Source organism: Strigops habroptila, chromosome 11, assembly GCF_004027225.2.
Source record: "Strigops habroptila isolate Jane chromosome 11, bStrHab1.2.pri, whole genome shotgun sequence".
Lineage (NCBI taxonomy): Eukaryota > Metazoa > Chordata > Aves > Psittaciformes > Psittacidae > Strigops > Strigops habroptila.
The window spans coordinates 24,454,390-24,473,579 of record NC_046360.1 but is presented as its reverse complement, the minus strand read 5'-3'; the positions used below and the strand labels follow the sequence as shown (position 1 = coordinate 24,473,579).

General features: G+C 35.5%; 1 protein-coding gene across 6 annotated transcripts in view; it reads right to left on the bottom strand.

The window, feature by feature from the left end:
- Positions 1–19,190, bottom strand: part of CACNA2D3 (calcium voltage-gated channel auxiliary subunit alpha2delta 3) — a 546,863-nt gene that overhangs the window by 256,643 nt on the left and 271,030 nt on the right. For all 6 annotated transcript variants that reach the window (XR_003993879.1, XM_030502305.1, XM_030502306.1 and 3 more), the window contains one exon: positions 825–956. Coding sequence is in view for 5 of the 6 variants with exons in the window: in XM_030502305.1 (XP_030358165.1) it covers positions 825–956 (132 nt within the window). In the remaining variant the exon portion in view is untranslated. The remainder of the gene's footprint in view (positions 1–824; positions 957–19,190) is intronic.

Sequence of the window (19,190 nt, the reverse complement as noted above, 5' to 3'; positions counted from 1 at the left end):
CGTGTTAGTTTTACTAATGGTAGTAGCCATTACTTTCAGTCACGTTCAGACATGCAGGCTTACACTAAACTTGCTTTCATTAAACTCAAGACTTCAGACTTAAAAAACCATGGATTGCTAAACCACATCAGCTACAGGAACATTTTTCACAATAGGCCTGATCCAAAGTTACAGAGGCTAAGGATCAGTTTAACTTTTTAGTTTATTAAATATGTAGTAAATTAGGTATGAGTTTAAGCACAAAACTTAATGGGTAACAATTATTTACAATATTCATATACATTTAAATTACTATATCTTAACCGATTTCTATGGAAATAATACAAGTGATCTAATTGTATTTCATTACAACTGATGTAAAAGGAAACTTTAAAACAAGTTTTTGAAATCTTTAAACATAAAGATGTAAGGTTATGTGGAAGTCTAAAAACTGAACAATAAATTACGATGAAGTCTTACTATATGCGTCGATAGAACACATTATCTAAGTTCAGTACCATAATGAAGTGTCTTATCCTTTTGCCCTCCTTCTCCACAGTCTATTTAGAAGTTATTTTTCTGATGTGTGTATATGTATAAATGAATAGGAATGTTTATAAGTACATGAGTTATCTTGGGGGCTTCATCTCCAAATGAAAATTAGTTTAAAAAATCCCCTCAGAATGTTGAAAATATTCATTAGAAATGTCTCTCTTAAAACTAGATAAAGAAAAACCAAACCTGCAGCATTTGTGAAAGTCATGCTTTGTGACAATACTGAGTGGAAAATTGCAGGCCATAGCATTCTTTGTCGTATTTAAAGTAAGAACTTGTAATCTTCTTACCTGGGTACTGTCTGAAAAATCCTTTTGCACTTCCAAAGTACTGCCAGATGAGGGAAGGGTCACGATCAAAATTATCAACAAACACCTTATTTAAAGATTCTGACCAATAAACTCCATTTACAATGGCTGGATCTGGGAAGGAGAGGGAGGGGAGGGGAAAAAAGATAGATTATTTAGATAAGTTAAAATTGCTCAGGAAACCATCTATCTGGAACTACTGCATTGCTTGTTCTGGAGAACATAATTTGTTATTTGACTGACTCATTTATTTACTCAATTTACTTTCCCTAAATGCATGGAATGTCTCTGGCAACACTTTATACATTTTTTTATTTTTTATTTTTTTTAATCTTAAACTTGGTAACAACATTCTCGCTATATCTGAAAGTTTACTTTCTGTGGGAACAGAAAGCGAAATACCTTTTATTTCACACTTGAATGAGTTATGGTATACATACAAAAACAAAATCTCATGACAAATAACACTAATTGTTATTTGGAAAACACTGGACTCAGATTCATAACTACTTAATTTTATTTTTTTTTTTATTCCCATAGAAAGAGAAATATAAAGCAAATCCTTGATGTTGAAAATACATTATTTCAGTTTAAAATATCCCCATCTATCAATGCCTAAAAACCTAAGCTGTCCAAATGTGTTTTTAAGCTGCAGATTTGGTTCGGTACTGGGAAATCAGAAATAAACCAACGTATCTTAAGAAGTTACTCAATTTCAAAATGTGAATTTTGAAATACGAGACACAATTAAGAAATACTATATTCCCAATTCAATCTGTGTGTGAAGTCAGCAGAATACAAAGGAAAAAAATGGAACTAAAATCACAGATGCATTATTTCATTTGTAAAAGTGTGCATACATGAGTACACAGTAACATTTGCTTAAGCATTTGAAATGCTGCTTCCGTTACCTTGCAAAATAACACTGCTGTACTGATTTTAGAAGGCTGCTTAGAATATGATTTTAATGGAGTGGAAAGAAAGTGAATTGTTATCTTTTCTTATATTCATCAAGAAAAAGAGCAGAAAAAGGGAAATGTCTCAGCTACAAATCTTTGAACATTACTTTCATCTGAATATTTAAGTTTACATAGATAACTGCTGAAAAAGTAAGATCAACAAAACAGATGTTGTTTTTAAAACATGTCTAGTATAGTTACTTGTTTCTCTAGAGGATGAAATATAAATTTAAAATTTCTTCAATCAGACACATATTAAGCAAACTGGAGTCACTAGTCCTCAGCTTTGCCTAGCTTTCAAAATCCATTGCTTAGTCATTTCTAAGTCTGTTGTTACTGCAATAACAAGATGTGATCAAGACATCACAAATGACCTACCAACACTGCCTATCCTGGCATCTATTACCAGTTTGTGAAAATATGCTCCTATTTCAGCATCCCAAAATATTGATCCATTGTTTGGTATTTAGACATTACTTGAGAAATGAGCCAATAGATTGGGAATCCTATTCTCAGACCATAGGAACTTCCCAGAATTAGTTCAAACATTGATATCTGGTTCTGCTTCTATACGCAAGTTCTGGTGGAGTAGCTGAATCACTAAAAAGTACAGTGGCATTATTGACTCAGTATTACAATACTAAGATAAGGTGATAAGTTTAATTCATCTTTGAAAAGAGCAACTTAGTTCTGAAGGTTGATTTTGTTGGTTTGGGGTTTTTTGATTTTGTTTGTCTGTTTTTTCTTGGAAATGCTGCTAGAAAAGCCTATTTAGAGGAAAGCCAAGGAACCTAGGAACCTTTCCTCAAGCCTCTAGAGGACTACAAGCTCTTCATATGCCCTTCAGTCATCAGGATTAGTGAAAAGCCAAATGAATCAAACAGAATAATACCATTTTAATTTATATTTAAAATAAACTGTAGTGATTCTTAAAAATTTACATTTGGATCTCATGCCAAGCCTGCTCATTGTGCCTTACTATTTTACAATATCATCAGTTCATCAGATGTCTTCTACCCTGTATTACTCAGAAGTTAACTTTTAACGCCCTTTCTCAATGCATCTGTGCTGTAGTGCCACTCACCTAACCAGAACCTTCACTCTCCCTCACAACCCAAAGATAATTTCCTTTGAATTGTATATACACTCCGGCTCCACAAGGTCATGGGACAACTTCGGTAGTCTACCTGTTCAGCTTTAAAATGAATGTGAAATCCTTCCAATGGCATTTGAAAAAATGAATTTATACATTAAACTATTCATGCAACCCCAGTAGTGGATTTTTATTTTTTTTTCAGCCCATCTATGAAGAGCTACTTAACGTGTTCGTATAGCTAGCTGTACCAGAGATTAGAGAACTTCATGGAAATTGGAGCAAGCTGCATGGTACTTAGCTGCCAGCTGAGGTTAAACCATGACAAAATAGAATGAGGAAGTTTTCCTTTAGCAAGATCAGTCTATAGTCTGCATTAGGTTGACAACAGTAATGACTAATCATCCAAATGCTGATCCCTATAAACCTTAATTTAGCGACTCTGAAACTAAAATGAATTTTTTAGCTGAAAGGAGCATTAAGCAGACATTTTAAATAAGAGGGAGCAATTAAAATGTGATCTAAGATGACTGGGTTCCTTCAAAATGAAACCCGGTGACAATTCACTTCCTTCCTACCTGCTGCATATCTGTTATGTTGGCTGTTCTTTTTACAATATACCAAGTTACATTTTATGCACCATTATTTTTAAAAAAGCAAATAAGGTCACACTCAGTCTAATCCTTAGATTACAAAGAAAAGTGAAGTGGGGAAAAAGTGTGTCCACAGTACAAAACTGCAGGCCTGCAGACTGCATGGGGAAATCACATGTTTTTACTGGCTACTGTATCTTCAGGCAGAAGGATTGCAAACCCAAGCTCCTTGTTCCAAATTTGACAATGGCTGTTATGTGGATGCATCTCTGTCCACATGCTCCATACTAAATACGACTGATCATATAGCCTCATTAAAATTTTAGTCTAATTTTCTAGTAACCTATATGTTAAGCTTGTAGTTCTGGGCAACTTCCAATTTTAGTAATTTTACTAAATTGCTTAAATTTCCCCCAGTCCTTCATTTAGAAGCAGTATTATTAAGTTTTTATATTACTGGTGAATGTCATCTGCATCCCCAAAATATTTATATGTCAACAGTGGCAAAGTAATGCTTGTGAACATTCAGAGATTTGAGGAGGGAGAAAAAGAATAAAAGATAAAGCTTAACATAAATGCAAAATCATTAACATGATGATACGGGGCTCAAAGACAATAAGTGTAAATAGCTTCTGCCACATTCTTGAAACGTAATTTCTGCTTTTGTTTCCTGGTGGTTACAGCTAAAATATAACTAAAATATTCCCATTCCCTTGCCTTTTAGACAGGTTGGTTTGCAATTATATGGGATTTTGCTCTGCTGCTGTTTGTGTAGATGTTACCTGTTTTTTACTAATATTTAATACAAAACCATCCCCCAGGCAAATAGGTACACTGACAAGAATCTGAAACAAAATTGCCAAAGAACAGTACAAATGCATGCAGCAATTAAGTTGCTGTCACAGATACTGCTGACTCGAAGAAATAGGTCTGAAGTCTCAACAAAGGCAACCAGGGTGTTCAGACTGAAAGATGTGCAATGGCCATGATTAGCCAGCCAAACGTTAGCACTATAATGAAATGTATATTAATTCAAAGAATCCATAAAAATATCTAGAGTAGAATGAGTTTGTGGAACAAAATTAATACAGACATGATGCATTTTGTTTTCTAATTATTCCAGCAAGTGTTATAAAGAATTAGGAAGACTACTGAGGAATTCAGTGATTATGAGGAAAGTGCAGAATACTTCTCTTTCTTGCTATGCTCTGCTTTATTACTAAGAAAAAAAAAAAAAGTTACCAATGATCCTTAGTTTTTTCTTCTATTAAATTACCTTTGTAATATAATAATTAACTTCTGGAAAACTATCAAAGATCCTGGCATCCAACAACCTCAAGGCATGCACTAACATTGCAGAGCAGTACTGTCATACAATAAAGCGGTATGAGCACAGCCTACAGGACCAAGCACTGGAAAAGAAATGCAAAATCCAGTACCTTTTTGGCTCAAAGATAGCAACAATATTAGCTTAGTTTTGATAATACTGACAACATATTTAGTCTGGTCATATTTTAAAGAATAACAAAATCACATACTTTGCTGGGACATACACCAACAATCTAATAATTATACGACTCAACACTAATATGAATGCTTTTCAGGGTGGTCCAACATATTCAAGAGCTGGGGCTGGATGCCAACTTTCACAACTGCCTTTGCTTTTTTCTCTCTCTCTTCCTCTCCCTCTGCCTCTACTGGGTAATGTGGATGCCTCAGCTCACAGATCAAAGCATCTGGCCATCTGTAGACACAAAAGAAGGTGCTTGTCCATTTTGTTTCATGTGCTGAGAACTATTCGGTGTCAGAAATCATTCACTTGTAAGTATATGGGATGGTAAAGACTTCAAGTGCACGACTGTATAAAGGCATAGTAGTAGGTATTCAGTTGTTTCAGCTTACAACATTGCGCTAATAACACCCCCCTTCTCCTTCCAAGTGGCAGCAGAAGAATTGGACTACGGCCAGATGTGTTTGTTTTTATACTGAGTTTCAGGAGTAGGTTTAGTGGTTTGTTTTCTTTTGGGGTTGTTTTGGTTGGTTGGTTAGGTTTTGTTGGGGTTTTTTGTGAACAAGGTGGTCTGAGATTCAACTTTAGTTCATTTAAAAGCCAGAATTAACAGGTGCAAACTCCTCACTAACACCATGCTGGGACAGAGATTCAGTTCTGACTTTGCTAAGAGCTTGCCAACTAATGAATTACAAAAAACATCCTGCAGCAAATCAGTGTACCTTTGAAGTCACCCATTCAGCTACTAACCTGGTTGGTGTAACAGCTAAAACCAACCAGTATGTAGGCTGATCAGTGAATTGGTTAGAGCAAAGCTCTGGAACCAGCATTTAAGCAGGACCTATGAACCCAGAATATTACCTTTTTTTTTTTTTGCTTTAAATCAAGAGAGAAACTTGGAGCAAAATTCCAAGTCTTCACTTACTGTCCACCCCAGGAAGAAGTAGAAAGATGCTACTTTAATAAAGCTGTTGTCACAGGAGCCAGGCACATGAGGCAGTTCCACCTGTCACTAACACAGTCAAACAAAATAAGATTTGCTAAAAGGCCGTAAGCTAAGGCGAACTTAGGTCAAAACCCAGTAATCCTGACAGATGATCACTCCATAAATTAATCTGATCACAGATACCAGGATATTTCTGTATTTTGAGGCAAAAAAATCCAACAGTCATTTCCACATTTTTGCAGGATACGAATTGAAGACTATGAAACTTGAAAGATTTGTTAGAAGATACCACACGACAGAACCCTGGGATGCCAGAGTACGACTAAGAGACAGGGTGAACAACATGAAAAAACACTCTTAGAAACAGTTTTCCATGTGAGAAATAGAAAATAGATGCTCAGAATACAGGAATTAAGCAAACTAAATAGAGACCTCATATGCTCTGTGATTTCATCACAGAGGCAAAATTAGTCTTGAATACTGAAAAAAAGAGTCAGTTGTGGCACACAGCAAGAAGAAATCTCTGCACAGGCTGATGGAACAGGGACTATCAGCAACCAGGAAATCTAAACGTCTGCAAGTGGCACGGCAGGAAAAGATGTCACAAGAAACAATACAGTAAGCCTGTGGAACACACTGCGAATTAGAGGAAAAGAAAGCAAACGTGACTGCTGCTAAATGAAGGCAACTGTACTGTAAAATATTTAACACAGGGGACAATAAAAATATTTAACAAAAAGGACAATTTTGGCAGAGGTACTGTCAAAGTGATACATGACAAAGGCAAGATACAGCCTTGGAAATAAAAGTCACCCTTATGGCAATTTCTCAAGGACAGACCTGTTCATAAAACTTTACAACAACAAAACACCATGCAAACCTGTACACTAACATTTCACAATAAATGTCTAATTCCTATTGCTGAGCTAGTCAGAGAGAGACATGGAATTGTAGAACTAGGCCAACTTAGTTACACTACACAGTGCAGTAAGGACCAACAAAAAAATGCTTTGAACAGGAGCTGTTAAAGGTCCCCTATTTCATCAACACATCACACCCCTCTTGCATACAACAAATGAAGGCATAAGAACTTTTAGAGAGAAATGCTTTAGCACATAAAATGCATTACATTAGTACTGGGCTATAATAAACTAAACCACTACTGCTACATTCCTGGGAATATCAATATTGTATGAATGTGCAAGTATCAGATATGACAGCACACATATCTATTAGCATGACAGTCACCATCTCTTATCCTCTCAAATCAATGGTCCCTTACTGCTGTAGTGCTCTTCCTTGCACAAAAGACTGTCTGCATAATCTGGGTGGAATGGAAGTTTTACTCAAACAAAAAATAGTTGGAAAAAGCCTCACAGATATGGTTCAAAACCTCTGAAGCTGGCATTAAAACACACTGAAAACACTGAGCAGATCTACAAATGCATCTTGGGATGAATACATTACAGAATCAGTTATGGATTCTTAAACACTATCTGCCTCTTCGGGAACGTGCCAAATAAAAGCTGCAAGAAAGACACCTAGATAAACAAAGTACAGTGTAAAAATGTCTTTGTAAGTTTTTAGTCAAACAATATTTTGAAACAGTTTATATTCTAGCCAAGCATACTAATACTTAACCAGAAGAACAAGCCTTCTTTTTCCCTCTTCACACAACACAGATCCAAGAAAAATCAAAGAAAGGTCTGTGTTATGTAGAAGTATGGAGAGACAAATTATTACTGTGTTCTAAAATAGTAGACAAAATGAATAAAATATATCTTTAGATAAACTTTTATGACTCTTTGTGAAGTGTCAATCTTCTCTGCTCCATACTAAACAAAAATTACAATTTTTTACATTTGCCATACAACCATTTAATCAAATGATTTTGCACATTCAATCCTAAAGGTTTTCAGAAGCCCAGAACTATTATTTCAATTACCACTAAGTTTACAGGTTAAGAATGTTTTTCCAACATAGTTCATAGAGAAAATAAAGTCTTGAAAAACCTTTAAATAAAGCAAAATAAACTAAAACCAAATAAAACTTCCCAATGCATTCCTGGCACACAAACTCAGTCCATTAAAAATAATTTTGTATCAAATCATAAAGATTTTTTCATTGATCTATTCCATACTAAAGAACACTCTGGGTACTTTCCCCTGTTCGTTATTGTAAGCCAATAACAGAACATACCCAGCTTCCCTGATTGCTTTTTCTCATTGAAATAATGAAATAAACACAAGTAAGGAAAATTAGCACTTTAAAAGAGAACAAACCAATTATAATTCTTTTTCATTAATTTTTTTTAAGGTACATTACCATGGGAAAAAAGGGAAATAGTTTGTACGCTAGAGGCTAATGAGCAAAAGCCTACAAGAAATTCTCCACAGACAGAAATTGGAAATAACTGCTCTCAAAGAATAGTTAGGCATATATGTTTGCTGTGTAATGCATATATTTACACCCACCCATGTACCCCTGCATACAGCTGTAGACAACAGATGTATGGTGGGTTGTTTGTTGTTGGTTTGGGGTTTTTTTGATAGGCTCAAACCTTTCTTCAGGTTACACAGTGATTAGCAAAAATCAGAAGAGAACATCTCAAGCAAAGAAGGAAAACCTCAAATCCAATGTTTTATCCAGAATCAAAATGAAGAGAATAAAGGGAAGGAGGAGAACACTTTTTATGCTTAAAGCAACTAAATTTGTCTTGCACCAAGTGTAAAGAAAGTAAACTGCTTTTGGGTTAGGACAATGATGCCCTAATTGATGTTTCTTAAACCTTCTTGGGCGGAATTTATTCCTATTTCTGCTGAAGGAAAAAGAATGAATATGTTTGCAGACACACACATTAAATAAACAATGCCTGGCTTTGGGCACTAACTTCCTTGAGTTCACACTGAGCCAACTTACACATACACCCAGGTCAGTGCAGTGCAAGACTGTACTGAGATACCAGTGCTGGAAGTCACAGTGCTGAACTAGCATGATAGCAAGCATGAGGAGCCTTACAGCAGGATTTATTATCTGCAACTCCACGCTCTGCAGTAGCATTTTAATGCTCCAGTTGAGTTCCAACATGTACTGCGGGTATGTCTTAGTACATTCCTATATGGGTTACCTAGTACCCAGGCCCAACCAGATAGGAATAACAGCATTAAACAGCTACTACTTCCAGTCTTTCACAATGGGAGCCAGAATGGTGGCTCCACAGCTTTTAATCAGTCACCAGAGAAGTTAATACTTATCAGAGACAGTAATACAGAAAAAGGAAAGAGAAAAGAGGAGACAGACTGACCTTCTACTGTTATAGGCCTATAGTAAATTATGGTCACTTTCTTGCCTCTAGAAGCAACAAGGAGTAGCAGAGGCATCATGATTAACAGAGATGTCTCAGGTCAAAAAACCTCTTAATATGGTACCTGAGATAGCGTGCACTAACAAAATTTCACTGGCTCATATTTGCCTAAAGGCAAAGCCCAACCCTAAGTAACTAGGCAACAGCTGCTGAAAAAGGAGTGGTAGAGAGCAGGGCTTTTCAGAGGAAAAACTTAATGTTACCATGTAGCCTGTATCTGACATCTAGTTGCCATGGTGATGTAGATGTATTAGAAACATACAGATTAGATCCACAGCCAGAGACAGACTAGGGCACTAGAAAGATAAAGCACAGTATACATCTTGTGTGGAGATGCCAACATTTCCAAAAAGCTTTCTGTTAAAGACAAAGGATTGGAAAAAAAAAAAAAAAAAAGAAAAAAACAAACAAAAAAAACCTGTGAAGCTAAAGCCCTTTTCAAGAACAAAGCAGCAGCCTGAGTAGACTCTGGGAATCAGATTTGAGGCTGAATTTGAGAAAAAACAGATGGAACAAGGGGGAAGTCTGTACATCTTTGTCCAATAGCCAGTAAGAGTTAAAACAAAGAAATATGGGAAGCTAGGAAATTCTCTTCAACCTTAACTAAATCAGTTAGACTAAGAAAGTTCCTTTTAAATTAAACAACGACCAAAGATAGTGCAAACACTGTCCTAGATATCTTAAAATGTGAAGACAAACAAGCCAGGGGAAGGATTTCAAAATATAAATATAGTGGTCCAGTACAATATGTGGCCATGACTATTTAAATAACAACTCCAGGATGTTGAATTTTCAGAAGCATAGTCCATAAAATCATATACGACAGTGACAGACAAGATTTTATTTCTTAATTTCACACCTTGCAGGAAAAGGGTTTCACATATCTGCTAGCTGCAGATTATAATCTTTCTGCATCACTTGAGAAATGATTTTTTTTGGTTCTAATATTCTAGAAAATGGGTAATCTCAATTTTGACAGCCACTTGGAAGGCATTGATAGGAAAGTATGACTGAACAATATTCATACCTCTTTTTAAGTATAAAATTGAAAAAACCTCACTTAATCAAAAAATGGCTGTGGTTCATCACATTTCAGTATCTTTCAGAGAAGGCTCTATTACATGCAGGAGGTTTTTTCTCGTATGCAAGCAAAACTTTTGATTAGAGTCTGCATTTATTGACTTGTAGTGCATAAACTCATGTTTTAACATGCAGTAAAAATCATGCAATGGAAACACCACTTGACACAGGTGACATTCTTTACCAGTCTCTAAACTGTTCAAGCAAATCATAAAGACAATTTGTGAAGTCTAAGATCTACTTCTGCAATCTTTCCAGCATTCAAGATGTAAATACGGTAACCAGAAAAGACTAAACCTGAGGCTTTTGTTACTAAAGACACAAAGTTCAGAATTATTCAAAGCTCTATTGCATTCATACTGTTTGTAAATGATTTCTTAAAGTATTAGTGACTATGGAGATAGAAAGATAGGAAGCATGGAAACAACTGCAAGAAAAGAAAGAAAACGTCTCGCAATAGGACACGGGGTAATGGTTTTAAACTAAAAGACAGTAGAATCAGACTACACGTAAGGAAGAAATTTTTTGTGATGAGAGTGGTGAAACACTGGAACAGGTTGCCCAGAGAGGTGGTAGATTTCCCCATCCCCAGAAATATTCTAGGCGAGGCTGGACAGGGCCCTGAGCAACCTTATCTAGTTGAAGATGCTGTTTATTGCAGGGGACCTTTAAACGTCCCTTTCAACCAAAACTATTGTAATGATATATAACCCATAAAATGAGCATACACAAACAATTGATCGCCAGCTTTTTGTAGTAATGCTAATGATCATCATCACACAAAAGTTTTTAAACAAAGGCTTAGGTCATGTGATTAAAATCTATACTTTCAACAGCCAGATAATGATAGGTGACAAGGGAGAAAGAGGCACAAAAGACAGTACACATGCTAAAAAATGATCATATCATGATCACAGCTGTAAAAGAAAGACATAAAGGCCAAATGTCATGGAAGAATGCTAAATATGGTTTCTTCCCATTGAAATCAACTGAATTGTGAAAATAATGGGAGCAATAACAAAAACTGAATTGAAATCCATAGGAAAATATAGGATATTTATATATTTCTTGTCTCTGAAATGAGTGAAGTGCAAATGGACTTCCAGACTTGTAAGATATTTTTTAATCACTTCTTTTATAAATCCATATTTACTCAGAGCAATCTCTGTTACAGACATTCAAAACAGTTCTAATACTTGGATGTATTTCAAATCAGTGGCATGAAATTAGTCTCAGTGTGGTATTAGTTTAAGGAAAAATTAAGTTAGACTATTATTAATGAAGAATTCCATAACTTCTTACATATTATTGAACTTTTAATTGTATTTTACATTCATGAACCATTTTTTTAAAATGCTGATGACACAGCATGAGACTATCAGCAACATATTGCGTGCCTTATGTTTGTTAGTTGAGTTGACATAAACCATATCTCCTGTTGACAGAAATGCTTGAAAATATTCATAGACTTCAGCATCCATCATAGAAAAACTCTGCAGTTATGGAAAGCACTGATAAAAATCCCTTCCTGTACTTCAAAAACACCAGAACAGCAGCAATACCACAATATGAAGATGGAAAGAACAGACGGAAGACAGTCAGACAGACTTCTCTAAGTTAAAATTTTATTATTGCAGCAGATTAACTCTTGGACTGTATAACTGATACTCAAATTTTATTTTCTATCTTTGTTCTTCTGCTCTGTCAGTAAAGACACAGCAACATCTTGCACTAAGGCTACAGCTTCATTATCTAAATATACCTGGATATATATCTAACAATCTGCAATCCAATGTCATCTTGTCATCTTTCTCACTCCACCCCACTCCCCTTTTTTTCTTTAACACCTCAAACAAAAAAGATTGAGAAATTAATTTTCCACCTGACCACGCCCACACTATTCTCCAGCTTCCTTTAAAAAAGTCTTCTCTGTAACAAACCTGTATTCCCTAATTTAACAGAGAACCAGGTCCCGTGACGTAATACTGTGATTTACTAAGGCACCTGCCAATTTATGATAGCAGAGGTTTTATAAGCTAACCAGGCTCTGGGCTGCTAATAGGTATTTGCCAAAGACCAGCCAATCTGATAATAAGAAAATTCCTTCCTAGTGCCATAACAGCAACTATCAGAATGCACGTATCACAGTCTAGTGTCAGGAGCAGGAAAGAGGGACCTGTTATTATGAATAGATTTTAAAAAGTCAATTATGATTATTTGATATAAACCATATTTTTCACCTTCCCCCATCTCACATACGTTATAGTAGGCAATGAAGACTTAGTCAATTCGAAAATTCACAAAAATTTGACTGTGACCCCAAAATGTATTTCCAAATCATGTGACAGTAGTATGAAATATAACTTGCTTGACATAACAAAGCATGGGAAAATTCAGTCTTTTATACTCATACACATTGTGAAATGTCAGACAAAGTTGTAGGAAAATGCTAAGAGAAATGTATTCAATATAAATAATGTCAACATTAAAAAGAAATCAGCATAAGCACTGTGCTAAAAGTTCATGTAGCTTCCTTAATTTAAAATGTACTCATATAAGGAAATACTTGATTCAATAGTATAAGTCCCATTCACCATTATAAATGAAAGCTGAAGTGTAACTTTCCAGACCCAACACTTTTGAGGAAATGTTATGCTTTGACATATCATTATTAAAATCGGTAATTGATTCTAACATATTTTCTTCTACCCGCACAGAACATAATTCCCCTCTGAAGCAGAGTCTGTCACCTTTTAGATGGGGCAGTTATTGATATCTAGTTTCTAAAAAAGGAAAATGGGTTTGAATAACTATCTGCACATGTCCAGACACTAGTATTTTAGTTCAGCTTAAGCAACAAGTATGAAAGCAGTAAGGTGCTTCAAAGTGCCCTCCTGAATCAGAAAGACATTTATTGAAGATAGTTATTATTGTAGACTTTACTGTACATAGTCATGTTTATATGTTCCTTTTGCACATTACCAGCTGCATCTGCTTTTCCACACACCAATCAACATTTCACCTTGGGCACTTCAAGGACAGTAATCAATTCTTTTCACAGAGTCCAAAAATTCTTTCAAGCTAAGAGCAGACATTTCCCTGTTTAAACTAATTTGAACAGACATCATTGTAAATCAAACTAGGGAAGAAAAAATTCCAAAACTGAGGCTGTTCAAAACAAGCCTATTCATTTGTACCAGCATGGTGCTTCTGCCTGTGTGCACCTAGAATGACTGGCATTTAAGTATTATGCAATATTCACCCCAGGACATTACTAGGAGTAAAGTACAAAAAGCCCAAGATGTAGATGTCAGTCCCACAGAACTTTGAAGCACAGGCTTTAACCTCCCCACAGAGCACAGTAGTTCAGCAAGTATTAAATTTTAAGACCATGAAAATCAATAGAACATAACGATTTGTGGGGAGGTGGCACGCACTTGGTGCTGTGCTGAAGAGCACCAGATTGCTGAGCCAGGTCTAAAACTCTTCAATAGTCACAGAGTTTAAAGTGAGAAACTGTGCATCAGGCTATACAATGGAATCCCACTGGAATTAATCTATGGAAAACAAGCAAGCACTAAAGTACTGCATATAGAAATATAATGTCTCTCAAAAGCTATATGTCATATGCTGTACAAATGGAAGACAGTGCAGAGCTGCAATCTAGCTATCTCTGGACAGGAAGCAAAATAGAGGCTTTAAGCTTGTGCTGCACCCTAATAAATTAAAATTATTCTGATCCAGGACCTGACAACTTAGTTGTAGAGCCACAGTCACAGAACTGTCTTGCATCTGTAGTGTCTCCATGCAATACTCCAGTGAATCATCTATCTGTGTCAGCATCCTTATGTGTCTGGGGTAAGAACAGGCTGCACAACTCTCCACCATGTAGCATAGATGTGCCTCTATGTCTTTTCTTCTGACATTCACTAGTGATGAAATCAAAAATACATTTAAAATAATTAAGAGTATTTAGAATTTGAAAATCTGTTGTTTATCTGGTAGTAAGTTTGGACTCTCTGCTCAATGCCTTAATAAATAAAAAAACCTCAAAGGATAACTAAGTCTTACAAAGCTGTAGAATGTATTTAATTCCAGTCAGCTGTGTCAATAGGATGAAAGTTTATCCTCTAGGAAATATTCCTCTATTATAAAACGCAACAATTAAGCCAAGATTATACATACAGTAAACTAGAAATGACAAAAAAGGAAAAAACTAAAAAACACCCATTAGTTTAAATCAACTTATATAAGCCTACTTCCTTTCTACTGCCAAGAGAAATTATTTAACTTTTCTTTTTTTTTAAGGCAAAATCAGACATGGTGCTCAAACTGCATCTGATCTGATCCCAGTAAAGAGATTGTCCTCTTTCACCAGTCTACCTCTACATGTCTGCCTCCTTCACCATCTGTCAGACCACTGCTCAGAGCTAGTAGACAGATTCACATCCAGTCACCCCCACCCTAGTTCTATCACAATGATTCTATTTTCAAATACACTGCTAGAAACAAATTTTCTATCTGCTTCCTTTTACCAAACCAGTTTTGGGAAGAGCTTACAGAATATCTTACAACAGCAGGTTTGAATGGGATAGTAATTCCCGGCAAGCACATGTGGCAGAGAGCAATAATTTTTTATCCCCCAATAACCAGTAGCTGAGAGCATGCATCCAATCGTGCCTGGAGACACTTCACAACTTCTTTATAGGTACAGAAAGCCTTGTCATAATTACAAGCACAAAAGGAGATCAAGCAAGAACTAGCTTACACAGAAAATGGAGATACAAGTTCAGGATTTAAAATAGAAGAAAGTGCTCTCTTCAGTAAACAGGAAAAAAAATTTAGTGAGAAAAGGAATAAAACATGCAGTTGTTGAAGTGTTAGTACACACCTAAATGAGAACAAATGAAATAGTCGGTGTGAGGATGAAACCACACAAGTTGACCTAAGAGTTAGTGCAAAACTAGGACTGAATAATCACATTCATTCTTTGTGTCTTCTTGGGAAGACAAAGTAGGCAAATGGAGGTAGCAGATACCCACCAGGAAAGTAAAATTGACCTCAATCAAAAAGGCATTTTTGTTGTTAAGAACATTGAGAAAGGTCTTCTTTGTGTGTGTAATGTTTTAATCCAGACCAAATCTGCAGGCAGAGCTACAGTGAAGATTTTGTGAGACATAAGGTTTTTAGAAATAAATAATATTTTTATACCTGAAAAAGCTTTCAGGCACAGAAGTGTCTAAATTTCTTACAGTGAAGAAATTATTACACTGAGCACATTTACTGTAAACAGAGATACAGTGAAGACAGAGTGGGTTTTTTTTTGTATCCAGCTGTGATGAGAACCAATTTAGCTTTGTTATTCTGTTTCTACTGTAAAAGCCTGCATTATTTTTCATTGTATTCATTCGCATCTAGAGGTCTGAGTGACATATTGTTTACCCATGTTAAAAACCAAATTAGTCAAGGCAATCAAATTATAGAGGTATATTCCTAAGAATCTTACTATTTACCCTTGATTCCCAACCAAAGGCTGTAGACACTGAACTTCTTAAAATCCAAAATTCTAACTGCTTAGCTTTTGGTAACAACAAAAGCTAGTTAAACAAAAGACCTGACACTTTTTGAGAAAATGTATACAGTATCATCTGTCCTTATAAATCACTATGAATTCTTATACTTCATAGTTGCTCTGGAAATATTCCGCAAGTTCAAGTCCCTGAAATATTCCAAGAAACCCTGGAGTAATTCCCAATTAATTGAAAAGATTAAAGAGCCTTCGAGATAGGCAGATGCCTGCTGTAAAGTATCTAAGCAGCTGCCTGTTTGCATTCCTAGGGATGGAAGAAGCAACTGCAGTCTAACACTAATTTTGCAACAACGTCATTGACTTCAAGGAGTCCAACCCTATAGTTTGCACCAGTACTTGATAAAGAAGAATTCAATGCCAGTTTAATAGTTAGTCAATTTTGTTAGTCAGTAAAATACTCTAACTACCAAGAACACTAGGAGAATGAGACAGTAAAAATTGAAAAATACAAAAGCTCACAATTCTATAGACCTAAGTGAAAATCAGAAAGGTACAACAGATAGTTTAAAAGGAAAGAAGTGTTTGCACCTAGAAATTTCTGAAGTATTGAAGAGAACCTGGGTTTTTCCCTTTCTACAAACTATAAATGTAAAGTTTACCTTACCATATAAACAAAGACTGACTGCAAAGGTGCAAAACCAAGAGTTGTTTCCAGTGGATATTGAGATAATGTATATATCTACATCCTCTTGAATTTCCTAGATTTTCAGCAATGCTAACATAAGCAGTTGAGATCCTGCTGTGCATCTCTTCTGGTACTGTACTATGCTATGCATCACTTTTCAACAGATGCCATCTTTTAGAATTGTCTGAGTGTATGTCACCAAGACACATCCACCCTCACCCTGGCTTTGGTTTTCATCTACATTCCTCTGAATTCCACCTTTAGCCAAGTATTTCATAAGCTTCTTCCAAGAACTTGAAAAAATGCAGAGTAGAAACACAATAGCAGAAAACATGTCTTTATTATCCACTACCGTAGGTAAATATGAGTTGACATAGAAAAATAAAACTGAAATATGTTCTTCAACTCAGACACAGCATGTGCTTTGGACAAAGAATGTAAGATTTTAAGAAGTTAAGACTACCTACATACTCGAACTAGCAGAAGGTAAACTGCTACTCTTTTATATGCTGTCAACATCTGCAGGATCAGATTTGAGTGTTCTGAAGCCTTCTTTTATCATCTCCTCATGTACATAAATCCATTATAGAATCCTGCCTTTTTCCCAGTGGCAATCCTACTGCCAGAAACCATGTTCTCCATGGATGGTTGCCAGAAAGCCTAGCCCACATTCCAACTGCCTACTTTTTAATTATATGTCACATTCCTAGCTTCCTTTAAGTAGACTACTAGCATTTCAGAAAGTAATAAAGTAAATGTTGAAGCTATCTAAACTTTAAATCATTAATAATTTTTCGTTATTATTAATCTTTCCCAAAACAGCTCTCTAAAATATAACAATCACTATGTAGAAAGGTATACCTGAGTATCTTTGGAAGGTATACTTATGGAAGTACATACACAAGATAATGTCTGAGACAGTAGTGCCTCCTATTATTTTAGAATCTGAGGGATTCTAAAATAATAGGTGAGAGATAAAATAAGAGATATGAAAACTCACATTGGTGCTGATATATAACCCATGTAAATTAACTTTATTAAAAAAAAACAAACCACCAAACAAAACCCAAATGAAAAAGAACCCAAACAAATCAGCAGCAACTGAATAAGTGCCTTATACACACTGGTTCTCATACCTGGACTTCTAGCTTGGTACTGTGTTGTCCAGATTAGATTCAGATTGATTTAATTCACTCAAGAACCCTTTTCCCTACTTCTTGTCAGAAATCTCTATGCAGTTGCTAATTGCCAGTTACCAACTTTGTGGATGAAGAAAGAGCTACCACTTACGAAGACAGTTATCACAGAACTTCTTAATTAATCTTAATTATTTATTCATTGGTTAAAAGGATACAGACTTGCATTGCCTATAGCCCTGTGGCTATAGGCAATGAATACACACTGTACTGACAGAGAAGAAACAGAATGCACTGACAGATTTAGAATCCTGATGTGTGCTTAAACATTTCAAAAGCAAAACATTATCATAAGCAGCATTTTCAGGGAAAATACAAGTAAGCCAATTCCATCAGAATGTTCTGCAGTTTTAATGGGCTGCCAGCCTTGCTGTGAAACAGCCTAGAGCTGAGAGGTCTCTCTGTAGTGACAGACAGATAAGCACACTTATCTGTAAAGCACAATCATCCCACTTTTTTCCTGAATTCCTTCAGTATGTGAACATTATAGGAATGCGAAATAGTGTTTTCTAAGTCCTATAGGATTCATATTCCAAAGATCAGTAACTTTTTCTATTTTTAACATTAATTGATGTGCACTTATGGAGAAACCGGGGGACAAGGGTGTGCAGAAGAGTGGAACAGAAAGTAAAAAAGCCCATCAATAACCATATCAACTCTATATTTTACAATGGTGATCAAAAGTACTGTAGGTGCAAAACTGATTCTTTAGTAAATTCACTAATTTACTTTTTCTTCTACATTTATAGTAGGTGCATGTAACCTGTACTGTAAGATGGCACTAGAGTTACATGTATGCTTACAAATTAGGTTGGCAGCCTTTATTTGTTCTCATTTTCCTTTTCAAAATGTTCCATGTAAAATTTTAATATCATAGTTTTTATACTTATGGTATTTCAGTTTTCTTGATTTCATCATAAATGTTAGGATATTTGCTTTTGCTTTTTATTTTCAGATTATAAACTTTATGGTTTCTTTAGAATGGAAATTATTTAGTTCTCTTTTTACCATCAATATTTTTACACTTTTTTATGCAGAGGATGAAAGAGCCAGAAGATATATAAAGAATACCAATGTATTTATGCCCCATGATTTTTAAGCTAATCTCATTTAGAGCCTAGTTAGGGACTGTGAACATTCACTTTAGCTATCCTACAGATGGGAGGGATCACTATGATTATACAAGCTGAGCAGGCCAAAGTTTTCCCACAAACTAATTCTAGACCATTTCAAAAGCAACCAAAAAACAATCTGATTTTGATTAAGGACTTGAGGGGATGGACGTAGGATAACACCTTTCTAACAGACCGCTATCTTCAATTAAAAAACAAACTAACAAAAAAACACTACTAACAACCCCCCATGCTTTAACTGAGCCCACATTTGTGCAAT